The sequence below is a fragment of the Taudactylus pleione genome, unplaced genomic scaffold, assembly GCF_031769625.1.
Source record: "Taudactylus pleione unplaced genomic scaffold, aTauple2 ptg000479l, whole genome shotgun sequence".
Classification (NCBI taxonomy): Eukaryota; Metazoa; Chordata; class Amphibia; order Anura; family Myobatrachidae; genus Taudactylus; species Taudactylus pleione.
The window spans coordinates 12,307,615-12,331,739 of NW_028284881.1; the positions used below are offsets into that span (position 1 = coordinate 12,307,615).

The window sequence follows — 24,125 nt, forward strand, 5'->3', positions numbered from 1 at the left end:
GTGTCTGATAGTGCACAGATAGATAACGATTATCTTACTACTGCATTTACCACCATGAACAATAACAAGTGGTTGGGTACATTTCTTAGTCAAAATTTAGACACCAAAAATGTTGACGGGGTCAAAAATGTCGACAATCAAAATATCGACAGGGCCATAACTTATGGAGCGTACACACGGTCAGATTTGTCAGACTTGTCAGATGAACAATTGAACGATTAAACGATCTGAACGATTTTACCAAAGTTTTGAACGATTTTTGACTACATTAAAATGAATGGAATCGTCCAAGTCTGACTGCAAACCCGTCAGATATCGTTATCTGACAAACGGGAACGCGCATCGTTGATCGTCCATCGTTCAGGCATGTCCGATATGAACGATTTCCCTTCAGATATGAACGACTGAACGATTTTTAAATCGTTATCGTTCATATCTGAAGGAAAAATCTGATCGTGTGTATGCACCATAAGACAGGGTCAAATAATAAACAATCAATATTTAGACAGTTTGAAATATTGACATAGACAAAATATTTACAATCAAAATATAGACATGGTCAAAATGTCATCATTCATAATACAGACAATACAAAACTTAGGTTAAAATGTCAGCAGTTGAAATACAGACAGGTCATAATGTCGACAGCTATCTCATTATGTGATATAATCAATAAACATCGGTACCCATACATCTATCTCCGATAAACATTGATGCATGCAATTGATTAACGTTGTGCATCAATGATCAATTTATATCAATGATGAGTGCAAACACTCTTTTTACACGCCTGTAGTCTAAAAACATTAATTACCGATCATACTTGAAAAACCATCAATGATCACTGAGAGAAAACCTTTACATATTTTAAACATTAATGATTGATAGCAAAGATCATTGGTGAAGCATCAAGTCTGATTAACATCAATGATCGATGTCATCAGCTGCAGTTCCACCTAAGATTTAAGTTTGTAGACTTAATGTGCTGAAATCAGAACATTCTGTACAATACTCTAAGTGTTTTTTATATTTAGTCTTAAATTACAGAATGGATTATTTTTTAACAAAGTTACTGAACTTCAATTGCTGCTGGAGTTCATTGAAAAGAAAGCAATCAGCACAGCTATTGACAGCGCTGGTTACTTTGTCTGCTGGTCTCCCGAACACTGCACAGCCGAAGAAATATTCATTATCTGCATCTAGCAAACTGGGAACCTCACAATTTCTGAAAGAGGTGACAGACCTATCTTTAAAGTACTTATAGCGTGACAGGATTAAAGATTTTTCTTTTATATATATAACCATGTCCTCTTTTATTAGTCCTCCTTAGGTACCAAATGTTCCCTCCAGTGCCCTTTAATAGGCATACTGACAGGAATTATCGTGTGCCTATGAGTAGAAATTCTCCCTATAATCAAGCTCTTAGCACAAAACTTTTACAGTCTGATTGGTTCATGACACTTTTACATATATGCTAATTAGCTTATAATACAGTAAAGCAGCACACATGACGACATCAGGGGTCCTTTAACTAAACAGCAGTTGGTTTCGGAATTGGAATTCTCGGATGAAAGAATCTTTAAACACTTTTTTACCTTCAAGAAGTCTTCAAATGTAATTCCTTCATACACCTGGTCCGGTTCCTGTAAAGCATACAATGAAGCACTCAGTAATGTGGGCTTGTACACCATCATGCAATATACTAATCTCTCGAGCTGGTTCTCTGGATGAGGGGGACTGTAACATGGCATGGGGAAAATACTGGGCCTGATTTCAGACCCGGTCGCAAGCGCTGAGCGCTCGCAACCGGGTCAATGGTGGCCCACAGCGCATGGCGGAGCCGGCTCTGTCGTGTGCATGCGCGAGACCCGGATAGCGACGGGCAGTCCGTCGCTCCGGGTCTCGCACCAAAGGGGGCGTGCTGTCGATGTTGAGTGACAGCATGCCCCCTTTGGTGGACGGGCCGGGGGGGGTAGCTGTCCAGACGGAGGCGTTCCCAGTGATGTCAGTGGGAGAGCTTTCGGCTCTGTTTGAGCCGAAAGCTCTCTGGGGCTTGCGGCCATGAGACCCTACCACAAGGGTCTCGTCGCAAGCCCGATGGTCGTGATGGTCTTGACCATCGCGACCATCATCCTGGCCACTCGCATTAGCTGTGGGTGGCAACCCACAGCAATGCGAGTGGCCAGGAGGCCGCTCCATAAAAAAAAAAAAAAGACACCTTGATTCAGAGCGAGAGCTCTGTCAGAGCGTCCGCCTCTCAATCAGGGCCACTGTTCTATGTAAGCTAAGGCCAGCTACCTGAGACAATAATGTATTATGGGCCTGATTCATTATGGACTGCAATAGTAATTACGCGCGCAGTCTAATTGCAATAGTATGCTAATCCTCTGTGATCACTATACCGTCGCAGCACAACATGAGGACGCCCACTTTACCTTACACACATCCGTAATCCTTAGCAAGACTGGGAAACCATCGGTAACATCGAGTACCATCGCAGCCTCACGCACACTTGCACAAGCTCTGACCTTACTCAGGAATTGCTAATTGCATCGCACGCTATGAGTCCTCAAGCTGTGTATGGCATCACAGTGGATAATTTATGCCCGCCAATGCAACAGCGTCGAAACGCACTGGCACGCCTGCGTTTTGTTGACCACCCCCCATCACCTCCCACAAACGGTACTTCCTGTCAATCACTCTGCAGTGGGTCTGTGTAGTGGCTGGTTCCTGCACTGTGATGCATTTGCAGAATGCAACAATCGGGCGATTGCGTCCGTAATCGCATTTGCGATCGGTAATGTATCAGGCCCTACATTCCTATTTATTCAATGCTGCACGCATTGGTGTCACTTTCACAATCTCCCTAAAATGCTTTTCCACAAGTAGCCAAGTGTGACCAGAAGAGAGTTGGGAAAGCGTGTGTAGGACATAAGGTAAGGAGGACCACGGTGTCCTTATAATTGTTTTCATGTCTCTATTTTTCTTTCATTGATTTTTTTCTATGTGCTTAGTTCTTCCCTTTAATCTTTATAGAGAACAAACCTATGTGCCTGTGCTATTATCCTCTTTCTCTAACCACGTTTGGCCTTCCACACATAATTACTTTGGACGGAGTTGCATCACCTTTCTATTGGCGGCGGGATGGCAGAGGATCACAGAGAGGGAGAGAGAGAATTAGTGAGTCAGTGGTGTTCTGGTTACTGTCCACATATATCTGCAGAAACTGTACTGTAGGTTAACACTAAAGAACAGAAGGTCATCTCCAATAAGGAACCACGTCTGTTATATGTCTCGCTTTAAACTATTTGCAATTAGCAATTTCAGCCACCAAAAAGTTGCCTGACGTGTTCTGCAATAGGCTTACAGACGGGAAGCCTGATATGCACAGGGAAAACCCTACACATACACACAGCTTCTGACACGTTTACACATATACTATATGTTTTCTCCCTCACACTGTGCATAAAACAACAACTGGATTTTACTTTTCATTAGAGGTTGTGATTATAGTAATTTCTGTCTTTTTATGTTTTACCAAATATTCATAGACAGAAAGTAAACAGAAAACAAACTTATAATCAGGGTGTATGTTACACAGGCTAATCTAATAGAAAGTTGCAACTTGCATGAATGAACCCATACTAACAAATTAGCTTCACTTTGATCAGTAGTCCTGCACATGATTACTAATATCTGATTGGCTGTCTGATGATCTCACAGGCCTAGCTGCTTATGCTGGACATATACTATACAATTATCTGTCAGATATCTGTCCAATTTGGCTGGTTGGAATGAAAACCTGGTAATGTATGAAAGCAAATGACAGTCGATTGTACGGTTTTAAACACTGGAAAACAGACAAAAACGATTGTTCAAATTGGATAAATTTGTTTTATTTAAGCAATTTGGCTGAATGTCCATTTTTGTCTGTTTCCAAGTGTTTGTGAACAAATGTTTGATTGTCATTTGCTCCCATATATAACCAGATTTTCATTCCAACCAGATTGGACAGATATCTGATAGATAATTGTATAGTGTATGCCCAGCATTAGTATTTGGTGGAATTTGGGTACAATTCTGTGACACACATCATGTAGCTTAAGAACAATTTGCCAGTACAGTGTTATAATCTACTTTTGCTCATGTAGCAAAGGAGGGTTGTTGCACCAAATTAAACATTTGCTTTCATTTTGTAAAGTGTACTAGAAAAGTGCAGACACTGCTATGGGTAACGATAGACAGGTATGTGTGTAATGGACATGCAGAATGTACGGCATGCACATAGTGATGGACATGATAGATAGGGGCACTAGAAAGTCAGGGTTTCCACCTGTGAAATGAATAGACTCACTCCCAGTCTACACCATCCTGCAATTTTCTGTTTTTAACTCAATTGCTCACAGAAGTTAGTTCCATCTGCTCATCTATTCACATTTATAATTGGCAATAACTGTCATTGCTAATTTGTGAGGAAGGCTGGATGGATGTGATGGAAACTGTACACACTGTTATCCTTTCCAAAATAACCTCAAAATCCCTTTGGAAAGATTCATAAGCAAACAGAACTTTCTAGAATGTTTCTGTGGCGTATGCACCAAGCCTTATATGCTTATGCAGTATTAGCCATATTTATCCAGCTACATATGACATTCAAATGCTGTTTGGTAACACTGTAATTATTATATACAGTATGTATACTGCATGGCTTCACTGTAATTATTATATATGTATGCTGCATGGTGGCACAACCATTATTATATACAGTATGTATACTGCATGGCTTCACTGTAATTATTATATATGTATGCTGCATGGTGGCACAACCATTATTATATACTGTATGTATGCTGCATGGCGGCACAGCCATTATTATACAGTGCATCCGCAAAGTATTCACAGCGCTTCACTTTTTCCACATTTTGTTATGTTACAGCCTTATTCCAAAATGGAATAAATAAATTTTTGTCCTCAAAATTCTACACACAATACCCCATATAATGACAACAAGTAAAAAGTTTTTTTGAGATTTCTGCAAACTTAATAAAAAAAAAAACCCCTAAGAAATCACATGTACATAAGTATTCACAGCCTTTGCTCAATACTTTGTTGATGCACTTTTGGCAGCAATTACAGCCTCAAGTATTTTTGAATATGATGCCACAAGCTTGGCACACCTATCTTTGGGCAGTTTCGCCCGTTCCTCTTTGCAGCACCTCTCAAGCTCCAATCTGGTTGGATGGGAAGCGTCGGTGCACAGCCATTTTCAGATCTCTCCAGAGATGTTCAATTGGACTCAAGTCTGGGCTCTGGCTGGGCCACTCAAGGACATTCACAGAGTTGTCCTGAAGCCACTCCTTTGATACATTGGCTGTGTGCTTAGGGTCGTTGTCCTGCTGAAAGATGAACCGTCGCCCCAGTCTGAGGTCAAGAGCGCTCTGGAGCAGGTTTTCATCCAGGATGTCTCTGTACATTGCTGCATTCATCTTTCCCTCTATCCTGACTAGTCTTCCAGTTCTTGCTGCTGAAAAACATCCCCACAGCATGATGCTGCCACCACCATGCTTCACTGTAGGGATGGTATTGGCCTGGTGATGAGTGGTGCCTGGTTTTCTCCAAACATAACGCCTGGCATTCACACCAAAGAGTTCAATCTTTGTCTCATCAGACCAGAGAATTTTGTTTCTCATGGTCTGACAGTCCTTCAGGTGAATTTTGGCAAACTCCAGGTGGGCTTGCCACGTGCTTTTTACTAAAGAGTGGCTTCCGTCTGGCCACTCTACCATACAGGCCTGATTGGTGGATTGCTGCAGAGATGGTTGTCCTTTTGGAAGGTTCTCCTCTCTTCACAGAAGAATGCTGTAGCTCTGTCAGAGTGACCATCAGGTTCTTGGTCACCTCCCTGACTAGGGCCCTTCTCCAACGATCGCTCAGTTTAGACGGCCGGTGGCTACGAACTTCTTCCATTTACGGATGATGGAGGCCACTGTGCTCATTGGGACCTTCAAAGCAGCAGATATTTTTCTGTATCCTTCCCCAGATTGAGACAATCTTGTCTCGGAGGTCTACAGACAATTCCTTGGACTTCATGCTTGGGTTGTGCTCTGACATGAACTGTCAAGTGTGGGACCTTATATAGACAGGTGCATGCCTTTCAAAATCATGTTGAATCAACTGAATTTACCACAGGTGGACTCCAATTAAGCTGTAGGAACATCTCAAGGAAGATCAGTGCACCTGAGCTAAATTTTGAGCTTCATGGCAAAGGCTGGGAATACTTATGTGATGTCTTAGTTTTTTTGTTTTTTTTAGTTGCAAAAATCTCAAAAAAAACTTGTTACACGTTGTCATTATGGGGTACTGTGTGTAGAATTTTGAGGACAAAAATTAATTTATTCCATTTTGGAATAAGGCTCTAACATAACAAAATGTGGAAAAAGTGAAGCGTTGTGAATACTTTCGGATGCACTGTACATCTATGCTGCATGGCTTCACTGTAATTATTATATATGTATACTGCATGGCTTCGCTGTAATTGTTATATATGTATGCTGTATGGCTGCACAGCCATTATTATATATGTATGCTGCATGGCGGCACAGCCATTATTATATATGTAGGCTGCATAGCTCCACTGTAATTATATACAGTATGTATACTGCATGGCTTCACAGTAATTGTTATATATGTATGCTGTTTGACTGAACAGCCATTATTATATATTTATGCTGTTTGGCTGAACAGCCATTATTATATATGTATGCTGCATGGTGCTAAAGCCATTATTATATATGTACAGTATACTGCATGGTTGCACAGCCTTTATTATATATGTATAGTACATGGCAGCGCAGCCATAATTATATATGTATACTGCATGGTGGCACAGCCATTATTATATATGTATGCTGCATGGCGTCACACCCATTATTATATATGTATGTTGCATGGCGGCACAGCCATTATTATATATGTATGGTGCATGGCTGCGCGGCCATTATTATATATGTATGTTGCATGGCACCAAAGCCATTATTATATATGTATGCTCTATAGCTGCACATCCATTATTATATATGTATGCTGCATAGCTTTTATTATATATGTATGCTGCATGGCGCCAAAGCCCTTATTATATAAATACATTGCATGGTGATACAGCCACTATTATTACATATGTATGCTGTATGGCTGAACAGCCATTATTATATATGTATGGTGCATGGCGGCACAGCCATTATTATATATGTATGTTGCATGGCGGCACAGCCATTATTATATATGTATGGTACATGGCTGCGCAGCCATTATTATATATGTATGCTGTATTGCTGCACAGCCATTATTATATATGTATGTTGCATGGCACCAAAGCCAATTTTATATATGTATGATCTATAGCTGTACATCCATTATTATATATGTATGCTGCATAGCTTTTATTATATATGTATGCTGCATGGTGCCAAAGCCCTTATTATATAAGTACACTGCATGGCGATACAGCCACTATTATTACATATGTATGCTGTATGGCTGACCAGCCATTATTATTAGAGATGAGCGGTTCGGATTCTGTGGAATCCAAACCGTTCCGAACATAGGGGATCCGAGTCCACCCGAACCCTGTTCGGGTGTTCCCCGCCTGACTCGGATCCCCGTTCGGGGCCGAACGGTGGCCGCCTGATGTTGGATTCTCGCTAGAGAATCCAACATCAGGGCTCCTCGAGTGTAGGGCAGACCGCTGTGATAGCGGTCTGCTCTACACAGAACAAACACAGCCGCCAGCGGCAGCTGTTTGTTTGTTACAGCAGCCAATGAGAGTCACACAGACTCTCATTGGCTGCTGCACGGAGGGAGCCGGCTGGAGCTCACTCAGGAGCTCCGTCTTCCGGCTCCCTCCTCGTCGCGTGGCAGCAGAGCGGACGGCGGCTGGAGCGGGGATACAGGTAAGGGTTTTTGGGGTTTTTTTGTGTATGGGTGCCTGCTAATGGAGGGGCCTAGTCCTGGGGGGGCATACTACTGGGGGCCTGCTTATGGGGGCATACTACTGGTGGCCTGCTAATGGGGGGCATACTACTGGGTGGGCCTGCTAATGGGGGCATACTACTGAGGGGCCTGCTAATGGGGTGCATACTACTGGGGGGGCATACTACTGGGGGCCTGCTTATGGAGCATGCTAATGGGGGCATACTACTGGGGGGCATACTACTGGGGGCTTGCTAATGGGGGGCATACTACTGGGGGCCTGCTAATGGGGGCATACTACTGGGGGGCCTGCTAATGGGGGGCATACTACTGGGGGGCCTGCTAATGGGGGGCATACTACTACTGGGGGCACTGCATAGGGGGCCCTACTACTACTAAGGGGACTGCATAGGGGGCACCACTACTGGGGGCATTGTGTAAGGGACACCACTGCTGGGGGCATTGTGTAAGGGACACTATTGCTGGGGGCATTGTATAAGTGGCATTACTACTGTGGGCATTGTGTAAAAGGGTCACTACTGTGGGCATTGTGTAAAAGGGTCACTACTGTGGGCATTGTGTAAAAGGGGCACTACTGTAGGCATTGTGTAAAAGGGGCACTACTGTGTGTCGTAACAAATAAGAGACACTACTTTATGGTGTAATGTGAATCAGGGTCACTATGGGGGTCATTCAGACCCACTCGCGAGCGGCAGTACGCTCGCAAGTGGGTCGATGTTCCCCACTGCGCATGCGCACGACGGAGGGAGCTCCGTCGGGCGCATGCGCGAGACCCGGCGAGCGACGGGCTTCCCATCGCTCCGCGTCTCGCACCAAAGGGGGCGTGCTGTCGATGTTGATTGACAGCACGCCCCCTTTGGTGGGCGTGCCTGCCAGACGGAGGCGTTCCCATGGGAACGCCTACCATCTGAAGCCGGCCCCACTGACATCACTAGTGATGTCAGTGGGAGTGATTTTGGCTCTGATAGAGCCAAAATCACTCCAGGGCTTGTGGCTGGGAAGCCCGACCGCAGGGTTTCCTTCGCAAGTCCGATGGTCGCGATGGTCAAGACCATCGCGACCATCTTGTTGGACGCTCATATATGCTGTGGGTGGTGACCCACAGCTATACGAGCGTCCAGGAGGACGCTCCATTTTAATGGAGGAGGGCCCTGATTCAGAGCGAGTGCTCTGGTCAGAGCGTCCGGCTCTGAATCAGGCCCTATGTGCGGTGTAATGTGAATAAGATTGTGCACTTTGACTCCTTGGGCCGTAGTCTACTTTGTAAACAAGTACTGTGATTCTGCTGGCCGTACCCCACTGGGTGGGTGCACTACTTTTCATTTCTGCCACTGCTGTGTGGCAATGTGTCATAGATGTGCTTTAAATTGTGGTGTCTGTGTCGTTGTGCCGCTGCTTTGTCGCTTAGTAACCAGTCAGCTCACTGCAACCTTTGGCAAATAATGTTGAAAACAGTATTATAAGCTGTGAGGTGTTCTAAATTGACTGGAAATTAATGTTATTGAGGTTAATAATACTCTAGGAAGAAAAAAAAGACCAATTTATGTGATTTTAGGTTTTTTTGTAAATTTTTGTAAAAAAATCCAAATCCAGTCACCGCAGTTTGGGAAATCCAAAGCCGGACGATGAATTAGAACCAAATCCAAATCCGGCAAAAATGGTCCGGCGCACATCCCTAATTATTATCTATGTATGCTGCATGGCGGCACAGCCATTATTATAAATGTATGGTGCATGGCGGCACAGCCATTATTATAAATGTATGCTACATGGCGGCACAGCCATTATTATATATGTATGCTGCATGGCGGCGCAGCCATCATTATATATGTATGCTGCATGGTGGCACAGCCATTATTATATATGTATGCTACATGGCAGCACAGCGATTATTATATATGTATACTGCATAGCCATTATTATATATGTATGCTGCATGGCTGCTCAGCAATTATTTATGTATGCTGCATGATTTTCTGTAATTATATGTATGCTACATGACTTCACTGTAATTATTATATATGTATGTTGCATGGCTGCACAGCCATTATTACATATGTATGCTGCATGGCTACGCAGCCATTATTATATATGTATGCTGCATGGTGGCACAGCCATTATTATATATGTATACTACATGGCAGCCATTATTAATATGTATGCTGCATGGCGGTGCAGCCATTATTATATATGTAAGCTGCATGGCTGCACAGCAATTATATATGTATACTGCATGATTTTACTGTAATTATATGTATGCTACATGACTTCACTGTAATTATTTTATACTGTATGCATGCTACATGGCAGAGCAGCCATTATTATATATGTATGCTACATGGCAGAGCAGCCATTATTATATATGTATGCTACATGGCAGAGCAGCCATTATTATATATGTATGCTGCATGGCTTCACAGCAATTATTATAAATGGTGGCACAGCCATTATTATAAATGTATGCTGCATGGCGGCACAGCCATTATTATATATGTATGCTGCATGGTGGCACTACAATTGTTATATAAGGATGCTGCATGAGCTGCAATTTATATTGTATAGATGTAAATTGAAATGAAATTAAACCTGTGTATTTCATGTGTTCAAATTTACTTCACTGACTTGGTAGCCTTACAAAAAGTTTCTCATCAATAGGTTCCTGTGTGTAATTAGTATTGCCAATTCCAGCAGGATTATATAAAATACTGGTGGCAGGGTGTGTAGCCTGTCAGGGTAAGGGTGCGGCCTCACACATCTGTGGGGTCTGAGCAAACAACCGGCATTGGGAAAGAAATTATTTGTTTAGCCGAATTCAATTAAATGCGATGATGAATAGCCACAGGAGGGAGCTCCCGCAGCTATTCAATACCCCGCGCTGTTTGCCTGGTCGGGAATTGGTTAAGTCAGAGAATGCCGGTTCTCGCAACTTATCCTGGGAGTTTAGGCGCGAGAACTGGCATTCTCTGACAAAAGTGCAGAGCATGCGGCTGTTAGGGGAATGCATTAAACCAGGGATAGGGTACCTCAGGCCCGGGGCCATATAAGGCCCTCGGAATCATTTGATCTGACCATCTGAGCTTTTTTCTGCTAGCCTCATCTGGCTAGCAGGATGCCTAGAATGGCACTCTGAAGCCAGAATCTATGCAGCAGTGCCGCCTTAGGACGCATCAGACAGTCACAAAGCTGCCCTTACAGCTCCCAGAAGCATCCTGATATTTTTCATATATTTAATAATATCATTGAACAATGCTGTTTAATATAAGAACATGATAGGTTGCTTCTAGGCCAGTGGTTCTCAAACTCGGTCCTCAGGACCCTACATGTGTGTTAATTACTCACTGACACATTTTAAAAGAGCCACAGGTGGAGCTAATTATTTCACTTTTGATGCTGTGAGGAGACTATGAAAATATGCACTGTATGGGGTCCTGGGGACAGAGGACCTTATTCAGAGTCAGTTGCGAGCGCTGAGCGATCGCAACGACTCGATGTTGGTCCAGAGGGCATGCGCACAACGGAGCCGGCTCCGTCGTGCGCATGCGCGAGCCCCCACTAACAACGAGCTCGAAGCAGACGGAGCGAGCTGTCGATGTTGATTGACAGCTCGCTCCGTTTGCTGGGCGGGCAGGGGGCGTGCCTGGCCAAACGGAGGCGTTCCCGCCGGAACGCTAGCCGTTTGGGGGCGGCCCCACTGACATCATCAGTGATGTCAGTGGGGAGCTTCCTGCTGAAACACAGCAGAAAGCTCCCTGGGGCTTAAGGTTGACGAGACCCTACCCTAGGGTCTCGTCGTAAGCCCCGATGGTCGCGATGGTCTTGACCATCGCGACCATCTCCCTTAGCGGTCATTAGAGCTGTGGGTGTTAACCCACAGCCTAACGGCCGACATGGAGGCGGCCGTTTAGGATGCAAGCGGCCGTCCTGTTTCTGAACGACCGCTTGCATCCTACGACCGCCTCTGAATGAGGCCCAGTTTGAAAACTTGTGTTCTAGGCCAAACCGATCTACTGTAGAAATGGTAAAATATTGTAAATGATCTCACTAAAGCATGTGTGATCGCTAATACATTACCATTTGCCCCACACATATGCTTGCTGCTTCCATCATTGCTCCGTCAGCAATAGATCTCGCTGACTCCACCTCAATGTTGAGATTTTCTGATAATAATTCTGCCACCACCTGCAGAAGAAGCAATGTGACGTTACTCTGAGGTGCTGTAACAGCAGCTGACATCGAGCCTTGCTTGTGCTCTGTATAGAAATGCATACCTTTCTATATTCATCCAGGGTGATCTTGCTGTCATTGTCACTGTCATACATGTTGAAGAGAACTGAAAGAAAGGCCAGATTTCACTATTTACCTAATGAACACGCTTGTGACGGGAAGCAAAGATTCTTTATCTAAAAAAAACACCTAACATTTTAATAATAAAATCTAGAAATGATGTTAAGACTGTTCATGTCCTATTGCACTTGAGACTGCCAACCTCACATTAGATGAGACATGGGGGTATATTTACTAAATGTCGGTTTGGGGTTTTTGATAGTTTTTTCCATCGGCTTTGCAAACCGACCATTTACTAAAGTCAAAACCGAAGGCAAAATGACCAAAAAATCCAACTTTCAAAAACTGAAGGACATTGGGCCAACAATAGAATTCCTTAAGGTAACCCCACAGAAAGACATCCAATAGAGTTACATCTGGGGATCTTGGTGGACACTGGACTGAACCTCTATGGCCGATCCACCTTTGGGGAAACTGCACATCAATATATTTCCTGACAATGAGTCCATAATTATAGTTATTAAATATACACTGCCCGGTTTGTATATGCTTCATCTAAACTGGTAAAAAGAGCTAAACATATAAATTATTTGTAGGTTAATAACAGCTGTACCTAATAATGATACTAATGTTAAACGTACAGCCGGATAACAGCTTAATCTAAAATAAATAATAGTAATTATATACTATCTGTATAATTATACATATTAAAATGATGCAGCTAAATCTGAGAATTAGTTTGTGACAGGGGCGTTTTAAGAGAGGAGGGGGCCCGTGTGCACTCCTCGTGTGGGGCCCCCTCCTCTCTCCCTGGTGGCTGGCAGCAGACTGACGCAGCTGGCCAGCCACTGGAGCATTAGTAGACTCATGTGCAGAACGCCGAAAAAATGGTCGCGGCGCACATTTTCCTGCGTTCTGTAGACTCCGGGCACACTCTAGTGCCCGGAGTCTACTGCGCATGCGCATAACACCGGAAAATGGCCGTGGCGGCCATTTATCCGTTCTGAGCAGCTGTGACTCCCCACACGGGACCTCGGACAGGTAAGTTTAAAAAAAATATGGGTGCAGGGTGTGCGGTGCGGGGCCGAACACACTGCACCCATTATAGATAAGCCACTGGTTTGTGATTAAAAATAAATAAAAAAAAACAGAATAGTGGCTACTAAAATTTTGTTCAACACGGAAAGGGTGTTTGTAAGCATATAAAATAACTGTGAGGCATCAGCAAGGCCAGCCCTCTGACGAAGTCCATGATGAAATGTGTTAGAGTGGGACCTTATTGACTCCACTGACACTCCTGGGAACTGCAGCGGTGACGACCATGGACCAACACATTGAGGTATCCGTGGAAGTCGGCAGCGTGGTGTTTGCTTCCCAAACTGAGTACCTGCATGCATAGATGGAGATTGCCTATCGCTGTATATGTTTTATATCATGTGGTAACCAGCCAACAGAGTTTAATCTTTTAGTACAAATTACATCTAGTGCCTGGTGTTAATTTTTACTTATTTAATTTGTTTTATAATTACAATTTTTATGTACTATGGAATCGCCCCTTGTTCATTTTAACTTGATATATATACAGTATATACATATATATATATATAATGTATATATGTGTGTGACTGTGTATATATATATATATATATATAAATATTATATATATAATACATACACACACACACATGTTTACGCCATCTTCAGATCCTCAGATGGCGTTTGTTCCCAGGATGCAGCTCCTTCCCATGGGAAGGAGTCCTGGATTGCGAAGAGAGATCCATTCAAAGGTCGTGCATGCGTGAACAGCAGCACCTCTGAGTCAGACTCAGCAGTGCTAATGTTCACCATGGGAGCACAGAGACAGCTGATCTTTCAGATATCTTGTATCCACCGCAGCTCAGGGGCGTAACAATTGCCCATGCAGAACCCGCGAGGTCTGAATCTGCTGAAAATGTCCCTCAAAAAATGTCCGCTGCTTAGGAAACAGATGCTAGATGTCCTACTTGACCTCTAGCATCTGTCAGGGAAGCACAGTGCGCATAGCGTTACCTGGGAGTGCCGGGAACACTGGCGCCGCTGGGAGAAGATGCAGAAAGCTGCATCTTCTACAGTGAAACCCCTTGACAATGAGAATGAAACCCCTGGCAATGAGCATGGAACCCCTGCCAATAAGCATGGAAACCCAGAGCATAAAACCCCTGACAACGAGCATGAGACCCATGACAACAAGCAGGTCATTTAAAAGTAATTGGAAGCCTTAGCCCTGTATGTGGCATAATGAGGATTACAGTTTGTGCCATAATGTGTAATGGGCATTACAGTGTGTGGACTAATGTGTAATGGGCATTGTGTGTGGCATCATGTGTAATGGGCATTACGGAGTGTGGCATAATGTGTAATGGGCATTACGGAGTGTGGCATAATGTGTAAGGGGCATTACGGAGTGTGGCATAATGTGTAAGGGACATTACTACAAGGAGGAACATAATGTAAAATGTCTATCGGGGGGTGGGAGTGCATTTTTAACTGTTCGCCATTGGAGGGGGGCAGAAACTTTTTTGATAGGGGGAAGCAAAATTTATAGTTATGCCACTGCTGCTCACAGCGAGTTGGATACCTACTTTCGGGGACCGATGAATGGACCCCATTAGAAGACAAATGACAAATGCATGCTCAAAATCTTCTTAGAACTTGTTATTTAAAGAAAAAAAAATGTATGTGGGATTTCTGCTATAAGTACAAGTAAAATTAACATTATTCTGCTTCCTAAACACATACAGTATAGTATAATAAATGCATTTATTTATACAGTTCAGCCTACTAGGAATTCCAGCTGTAAGCTTTATCCATGCATGTCCTTTGGTAGTCACTGAGAGCTACTTACACCTCAACTTGTCTTTACGGCATAAACTAATGTTCTCTTCGTCTACAATCTGACCCATCGGGCGGAAATAGGACATAATAGTGAGAAACTGCTCAAAGTTAATTTCTGTTTCAAACCCATGAGTCCCTGTCCGTAGGTTCCTGCAAGAGAGCACAAGTCACAGGTCAATGTAGGACCCATCAGTACGCACATAGCAATGAGACAGAGCAAGGACAGTCATTATGGTAATACACCATTACATTTTAATTAAAAAATCAAAAACATTTGGAATGCACTGTCATTTAGTCACTGGCCTCTGGAACCCGGTGTTGCCTAGCCAAAAGGCAATCAGGGACATCTTGTTCATTATTAATTTGGGTTAATGCTACAGATCATCCCTGAATGAAAAAGAAAAGATGATAGATAACTTTAGTGCTTAATTTGTGAGGGCACTGGGAGATGCTAATGATGTGATCGGCATTTAGACCGTTGGAAGCCAACGGTCTAAATGCCGACCACCGGCTTCCAGACTCTCTAATCCCGGCGTGGTACTAATGACAGGCGTCGAAAACTCGAAGCCTGTCATTACTCATACGGCAGAAGAACGACGCCCGGCATAGCAAACGAAGGTGTGCCGGGTGCCGGGCACGGACAGCCGCGCGTGGGGGGGGGGTGTTAGGTTTAGGGCTCCCAGGGGGACTTAGGGTTAGGCACCCCCCCGGGGAGGGTTAGGGAAGGGGGGGTTATGGTTAGGCACCCCCGGGCGGGAGGTTAGGCACACCTCCCGGGGGACTTAGGTGTAGGCAGCGGGGAAGGGGGGTTAGGTTTAGGCACTTAGAGGTGGGATTAAGGTTAGGCACTTAGAGGGGAGGTTAGGGTTAGGCACCCCTAAGGGAGGGTTAGGGTCAGGAGGTAGAATTAGGTTAGCGATACTTACCTTAGGGACGATCGGGATCTTCACCCTTGCCGGGCTGCCGCTGCGGCCGGCAGTGATACCTACTACACCCATTTACTTGATATGTTTGACACATATGAAACATACAAGCTACATGACTGCAGGTATACAATGTACATACTATAGGTAGAATATTATCACCCACAAAATTCAAAAACCTACAGTATACATCACTGGTTTGTGTCAAATATATGTAGGTGCAGGTTCTTCATAGACAACAATTTAACTACCCAGAAAGAGAAGGAGCCACTGGTTGTGTATGGTGTGGTAACTACAGTGATCTGCAATAGTGTAACATATACAATGAAAGCTAAGAGACAATAAAATAAATATTATTGGCTTACCTTCTATCAAAAAATGCATTTTTTATTTTCTCCCTAATAGGATTCTGCTTCAAATCTTCAATCGATTCCAAATCTCTTTTACTTGAAGACAAAAAGGGGGGGCGGGGATTTTGTTTTCATGCCATGATGATAATTGCAATGAGGTGAAAATAACAATACCTTCATCTTTGAGCTTAAACAATAAGCTTCTGAGATCATGGCACAAAGTACCTAGGAAATACATATGTAACAAGTAATAATAAAATCATGATGTATGTGTGAATGTAGGCATGGCTTTATGCATGTGTGTATATGCACCAATATCGCCAAAGCTTGTTGATGAAATTATAGAAACCAATTCCACCTCCACTTGGGCTAGGCTCTCTCCCTAGTTTTACACAAACACAATTTATATTTCTACAGTCAGGTGCATAAATATTGGGACATTGACAGAATTTTCATATTTTGGCCTCTATTCACCACCACAATGGCTTTGAAATGAAACAAACAAGATGTGCTTTAACTGCAGACTTTCAGATTTAATTTGAGGGTAATTACATCCAAATCAGGTGAACGGTGTAGGAATTACAACGGTTTCTATATGTGCCTCCCACTTTTTAAGGGGCCAAAAGTAATGGGACAAACTAAACAATCCTAAATCTAACTTTCACTTTTTAATACTTTGTTGCAAATCCTTTGCAGGCAATTACAGCCTGAAATCTGGAACGCATAGACATCACCACACGCTGGGTTTCATCCCTGATGATGCTCTGCCAGGCCTCTACTGCAAATGTCTTCAGTTCCTGCTTGTTCATGGGGCATTTTCCCTTCAGTTTTGTCTTCATCAAGTGAAATGCATGCTCAAATGGATTCAGGTCAGGGGATTGACTTGGCCATTGCATAACATTCCACTTTTTAGCCTTAAAAAACTCTTTAGTTGCTTTTGCAGTATGCTTTGGGTCATTGTCCATCTGCACTGTGAAGCGCCGTCCAATGAGTTCTGAAGCATTTGACTGAATATGAGCATATAATATTGCCCGAAACACTTCAGAATTCATTCTGCTGCTTTTGTCAGCAGTCACATCATCAATAAATACAAGGGAACCAGTTCCATTGGCAGCCATACATGCCCACGCCATGACACTACCACCACCATGCTTCACTGATGAGGTGGTATGTTTTGGATCATGAGCAGTTCCTTTCCTTCTCCATACTCTTCTCTTCCCATCACTCTGGTACAAGTTGATCTTTGTCTCATCTGTCCATAGGATGTTGTTCCAGAACTGTAATGGCTTTTTTAGATGTTGTTTGGCAAACTCTAATCTGGTCTTCCTGTTTTTGTGGCTCACCAATGGTTTACATCTTGTGTGAACCCTCTATATTCACTCTTGTGAAGTCTTCTCTTGATTGTTGACTTTGAAAAATATACACCTACCTCCTGGAGAGTGTTCTTGATTTGGCCAACTGTTGTGAAGGGGTTTTTCTTCACCAGGGAAATAATTCTTCTGTCATCCACCACAGTTGTTATCCGTGCTCTTCCGGGTCTTTTGGTGTTGCTGAGCTCTCCGCTGCGTTCTTTCTTTTTAAGAATGTTCCAAACAGTTGGTTTGGCCACACCTAATGTTTTTGCTATCTCTCTGATGGGTTTGTTTTGATTTTTCAGCCTAATGATGGCTTGCTTCACTGATAGTGACAGCTCTTTGGATCTCATATTGAGAGTCGACAGCAACTGATTCCAAATGCAAATGTCACACCTAGAATCAACTCCAGACCTTTTACATGCTTAATTGATAATAAAATAACGAGGGAATAGCCCACACCTGTCCATGAAATGGCTTTTGAGTTGATAGCCCCATTACTTTTGGCCCCTTAAAAAGTGGGAGGCACATATAGAAACCGTTGTAATTCCTACACCGTTCACCTGATTTGGATGTAATTACCCTCAAATTAAATCTGAAAGTCTGCAGTTAAAGCACATCTTGTTTGTTTAATTTCAAAGCCATTGTGGTGGTGAATAGAGGCCAAAATATGAAAATTCTGTCAATGCCCCAATATTTATGCACCTGACTGTATATGTGAAGGGTATAAGGGTCAGGATTTAATTCCCTGGTTTGCGGACAGTCGCAGTGTATTTTCCCCGCTGATGTACTTGTTTTCTTACATGTGCTAGGATGTCATGAAAACCAGGCCTCTTAGACAATACACTTTAATGGTATAGGTGTGCTTCATATAAGAAACAGCAGGTTCATTGATGCAATAAAAATAGTGGTATTTACAACACTGACACATAGCTGGTCTCTATCATACATAATAATAAGTTTATCCAAGTAGTATTTGACAATACAAACTGAAGCATTAATACTGTAGTCTGATGTTATAATTATGCCGTTTCCACCGTGCATATCCCCCATTCCCGTCACAGTACTATTATTAGTAGGGAAGTTATTATTTTGTTAAATTGATTTTTTAGATAGAAAACTATCAGCTGGTTTACTTTGTACCGGTATGTCTACCTTTATTTTGTGGCTTTGTTATGTTTTATAACAATGAAATAGACAATGGTTATAAACTGTTCTTTTAGTTAACTATGAAAAAATGCATTTCCACCATAAAACACCATTAAGCGGGAATACAAGCTTCCAAGAATGTTGGCCATATAGTTACATAAACAAATATACAGTTCTCCATACATGTCTATTGGACCCAAAGCACCCAGCTCTATAATGTAGTGCAACAGGGCAGTCCTTTATAGAGGGAGATGGAGGCAGCAGCAAATTGTTGGGAATCTATTAGATAATACATGTTATGCTGCCAGTGCCTGAATTCTTGCATCTTTGTCATCTTGTTGGCTGTGTATTAAAATTCCAAAACCAGCTTTGGCAGGAGAGTGCACATTCCGTATTATACTGCTGCAGACCTGGACTCCTCCTTCTGATTTGCATGAAGTGTCACTGGCATTAGGGAACTCTCAGTCACGGAGACGCAGAAAGCTGATACAACAAACGTTCTGCATGACACATGGCTTCTTTTCAATGTGCAACTGAATTAGAAATGTATAATTCATGGCGGACGTTTAATTGAATTGAAATAGATGATTCCTCCTTATGGGATTACATGAAATCAGTAGTAGCTGGATCTCCAAATGCTCTGGTAATTAGAGCAGCTAGGGGAATGAGAACATGATTGAAATAATTAACAACTTAATGAAGTTCAGTGCAATCATTCTTCATAAAATATAATTTGTTATGTTGGTGATAAAAGCGCCCAAGACAAGCCAGCTAGTCAGCGTGTATAATAACTGCCATAGTATGCATTTCCCTGGGCTGTTCCATCTAAATTATATTGATCTTTGCACTCCTATTTCCACAGAGTATATTTTAAACTTTCACCTTCTTTATTGTAAAATTGATGAGCACCACAGGTGCTGCCTCCATAATTCTCCTGGGTCCTAGTAAGATGCTATGATTGTAGTAATTTACATATTTATGTATTACAGTACTTCATTTACTTCCTGATATATACACACGTGTCTGTGAGAAGTGACAAATTGGTGCAGCACTCCAAGGTTGAAATAATCCACAATCAGTCTGTGTAAAGTGGTTCAATGTTTTAATGACTTTTATGGCATTGTCATCAGGAATGTATGACAAAAGGGAACCGAGCAGTGACGATTTTAGTGAAGTAAGTCAATGAAAAAACAGATGTTCGAGCACTTTCTTGGCTTATGCTGCCTAAACCATTAAAGATATATCACAACGATGGACTTTAATTTATACCATGTAGAGATTGATGCGTATTGATATTGTATTATTCGGTTTCTCCAGAAAAATTGATGGAAACCCTGTGTACTGATACAAAAGTTTTTCCCTTACTGTTCCTATTTCATTTGTGTGAAAAGCGATTCTGTAATTTCAAATGAGTCCAATTCCCGTTAAGAGACTGCTTTGGCATGACAACAAATAAAGTGCAGGGACAGACCTTACCGCGGCTGGAGTTGACGTAAGTAGAGACTGTTTTTCTCATGGACCACTTTACATGGCCCTTTTGCTTACCACGTCAAAACTAAGGGGTCTATTCACTAAGTCTTGGAGTGAGATAAAGTAGAGAGAGATAAAGTACCAATCAATCAGCTCCTAACTGTCATGTTACAGGACGTGTTTGAATTGGCCTGTAAATCTTTTTGCGTTGATGCTAATGTTGTCTACATTGCAATTTTATAAGACCTTGGTTACAAAAAAGTATTGCCGTAAATTTAAAATTGCTCCTGCGCAAAGCCAGGACGGGACGCTAGTATCAGTGGCGTATCTGGGTGAGGGGGTCGATCGGGGCACATGCCCTGGGCGCTGTTGGACTACATAGAGCCTATTTATCTCCCCATAGGAGTTTCTTGATAGGATCCTCACCAAATTCTAATTGTTATAAATGTGGAGCTCAATCAGCAGATTTGTATCATTGCCTTTGGGCTTGCCCCATTATTCATGGTTTTTGGCTTCAAATACATGCCTATTCTATTGCTAATTTGGTCAATTATGTCCCTTTTACACTGGAATGGGCCTTGTTTGGTATACTTTCCCCCCATATTCGTATTACTCAAGGTAGCAGACGCCTTTTATTGGCATTAAGTTGCAGCGGCTTGTAAGGCTATTCTACAAACCTGGATAAACCCACTTTCTCTTTTTAAAGCCAAATTACATTACTTGTTACAATGAATTGGGTTTAAGTCATTTTAGATAAAGACCTTAAAACTTTATATATAAAACACACTTTCTAGCTCTATGCATTCCCAAATCCATAACAGTCTACAGAACTCGTCCTAGTATCTGTTACAACTTGCAGCTAATGACCCTCCAATAAGATTGCAACATTGATTTTTCTTTTCAATAACTTTTTATATGTACATTCGGTGGAATGTGGGGGGGTGGCGGCGAGCTATCTAGTTTATTTATTTCTTTTTCTACTATATCCTCACAATGATTTGTTCTACTATTCTAATTTTCTTATGTATGGCAATTGTTCCATGTGTAAATAGAAGCTATTGGTTCTTCTGTTTGCTGTTCGGATAATATCATACACATTTTTCACTATTGTACAACTATTGTGATCATTGTTCTCTTTTTTTTTCTTTCTTATTATATGAATGTTTGTAGTATTGTGATGTCTGTAAATGTGACACTTGACGCTTCAATAAAAAAAAAAGAAGAAGAGGAAGCTACAAGTGAGCATGATAAATAAACAGGAAAATTGATAGGCCCAAACAGCACCCCCTGCCCTGCTGTGCCCTGGCACTGGTCGCACTACCCTAGTTACGGCCCTGCTTACAATTATTAGTAGGGTAGAGCATAAGAGCAATACTGTCCTGTTTATACTGGATTTCAACATCCTACAGCAAAGCTTAAAAATATTTGACAAGTCAAAAATTTCTGAAAAACAATATTCAACAAGCAATACACTTCATTATACCCTCACTCACATCAGAGCTGGCCAATTTGAAACAATGGTCAAGATGAAATCCTCCCAATACTTTATTTGTGGGGCCTACATTACTTACAGTCTCATACCACATAATACTGTAGCACGGCTGTAACTAGGGGTTGGCCAGGATGGCACTAGCCAGGGCCGCTGGTTGAGGGAGGCACCAACTGGCTCAGCCTGTCAACCCTAGGGGGCCCGTTTGCTACCCACAATACCCAATATAACTTTTTTTTAATTATTATTCATTACATTGAGCTTCATTTGCTCTATTCAGCAGTGTCAGAATTCTTGACAATCAGAGTTAGGTAAAGGAGCATGCCATGTCTAGTGGGCAGGTCCAGCAACTGTACTGGGACTGCACGTCACAGGGAGGCTGGGCTCTGTCAATGATGATGGAAGTGTCAAAGCTGGATTATTGGCTGAGACAAGATCAGTTTAAAATTGAATTGCAGCGACAATATCTTGCGACTGGCCGCAAGACGCCATCTTGGAAATGAGACCACAAGACGCCATTTTGCGAATGGCCACCTAAGCGCCATTTTAGATAAACTCACACTTTAGTACATGTGGCGATATTACTATTAGCATCATGCGATTGCATCTGTGACTATCGCCATAAGTTACGGCGATTCATCAAAAGCCCATTTCATGACTTTACGTAGTTTGGGTGCTCTGGATAAAGTGTATATTATTATAATTCCCCTAAAGGATATATTTCAGAAATGGCTGTACAGTATGTCAAAATTGGATTGCATTAGCTAAACAGAGCAAATGGCCATGTGACAACTAGCCTGTGTAGACAAGCTTCATGGACATAACGTCTGCTCTCACTCCAGGTGGCCCTGCTCGAATACAGCAAGAGGGTCGTTTGTAGCACCTTACATTAGCAGGCTTCCTACAATAAAATAGCTTTAAAGCCAAGAGTGTTATCTGAGGTTTGGGTCTTGTAGCTGTGCTAATTTGCATTTACACAAGAACCTTGGAGAACAAAGGACTGTATTTTTGAGCCTGGGAAGGGTAGGGGCTGCTGAGAGAGGGGGGTGTGTGGAACTATAAGGCTCAGCATTCCACACTGCTAGGTGTTCACTTAGTTTAAGTGAGATTTAAGTGCACCATTTCTCATACACACATTAATACGCACAATTGCGCTGTTAACTAGTCGCATATTAGCGAATGCATAATCCTGTATGAAAACGCTGTTTATTAGCTTCATGCGCACGCATCTGCCACAAGTTAACTAGCGTCTTTACATCACACCCCGCATACTTTCACATTACATATTCACATAAAAGGTTTAATAAGCTTTAAAGTATAAGATTTAAGTTTGTTCATTCTGTGAAATAAAGATTATTTGGTAACTAAGGTTTTATACATGATAAGTAAGCCGTGATTGGTATTGTACTGATGCGTACTCTTTCAACAGTATTCCGGTACCATCGGTGTGGAGATCGCATCATGCATTCTCAACTTATGGACCGCAGAGACTTCAAGCAACAAAATGTACATTATATGAACAACTGTTAGGATGTTGCATGGGGCAGGAAACCAGAGACCCCCAGTTGTTAGAGGCTGGGTTGTGTCTATTTGAATCAACCTGTAACATATGCCCTCTCCTTTAGGACCAATGGTATTAGCAACAAACTTCTCTATTGTGTTGTTTATTTCTGGGGCGTATAAATATGTGTGCTCTGACCCTGGGTTCCTAGTCTTTGTGCTGAATGCTGATTGATGAGGGGTTTCTTGCTGATGCCTAACATCTGGACCAGAGAGCGCTGCGTATGTATAATTGTACTTGGGTCTGTATAATGTCTTTGCGCTAAGATTATATGAGGATCATAGCGTGTAACTGCTGTACTTTTACTTGAATAATACTTTGTGCTTTGGAAGCACATGTTCTAAGTCTGGAGTCTTTATTTACTGGATGACTGCGTACGCAAATTAGCGTCATCCTTAGAGGTTTATAGGTAGGATATTAGAAGGTATAGGCAGGGGTATATAGAGGTTCAAAGGCAGAATCCGTATAGTGAAGTCACTTACCTACTCACACGGCACATACGGTTATCGATATCTCAGCAAAGGGTGGAGTGGCGACATGCAGGGTTTACCTGCAACCGCTTTGTGCTGAAAGATCGCTATCCGTTTTTGTGTGAGCCAAGGAAGCTGACTAGAATCCAGGGACAAGAGAGGAAAAAGTTTGTTTTCCTTTGTTGATAGAACCTAACATTGAAAGGGGTGCCGC

The 24,125-nt window shown here is 42.5% G+C and overlaps 1 protein-coding gene across 1 annotated transcript in view; it reads right to left on the reverse strand.

Moving 5' to 3' along the window:
• TESC (tescalcin) overlaps window positions 1-24,125 on the reverse strand; it is a 105,233-nt gene that overhangs the window by 17,100 nt on the left and 64,008 nt on the right. Inside the window, exons 3-7 of the mRNA XM_088449101.1 lie at window positions 16,436-16,516; window positions 15,158-15,297; window positions 12,258-12,319; window positions 12,061-12,168; window positions 1,596-1,643 (exon numbers count right to left, since the gene is read on the reverse strand). Coding sequence (XP_088305227.1) covers window positions 1,596-1,643; window positions 12,061-12,168; window positions 12,258-12,319; window positions 15,158-15,297; window positions 16,436-16,516 — 439 coding nt within the window. The remainder of the gene's footprint in view (window positions 1-1,595; window positions 1,644-12,060; window positions 12,169-12,257; window positions 12,320-15,157; window positions 15,298-16,435; window positions 16,517-24,125) is intronic.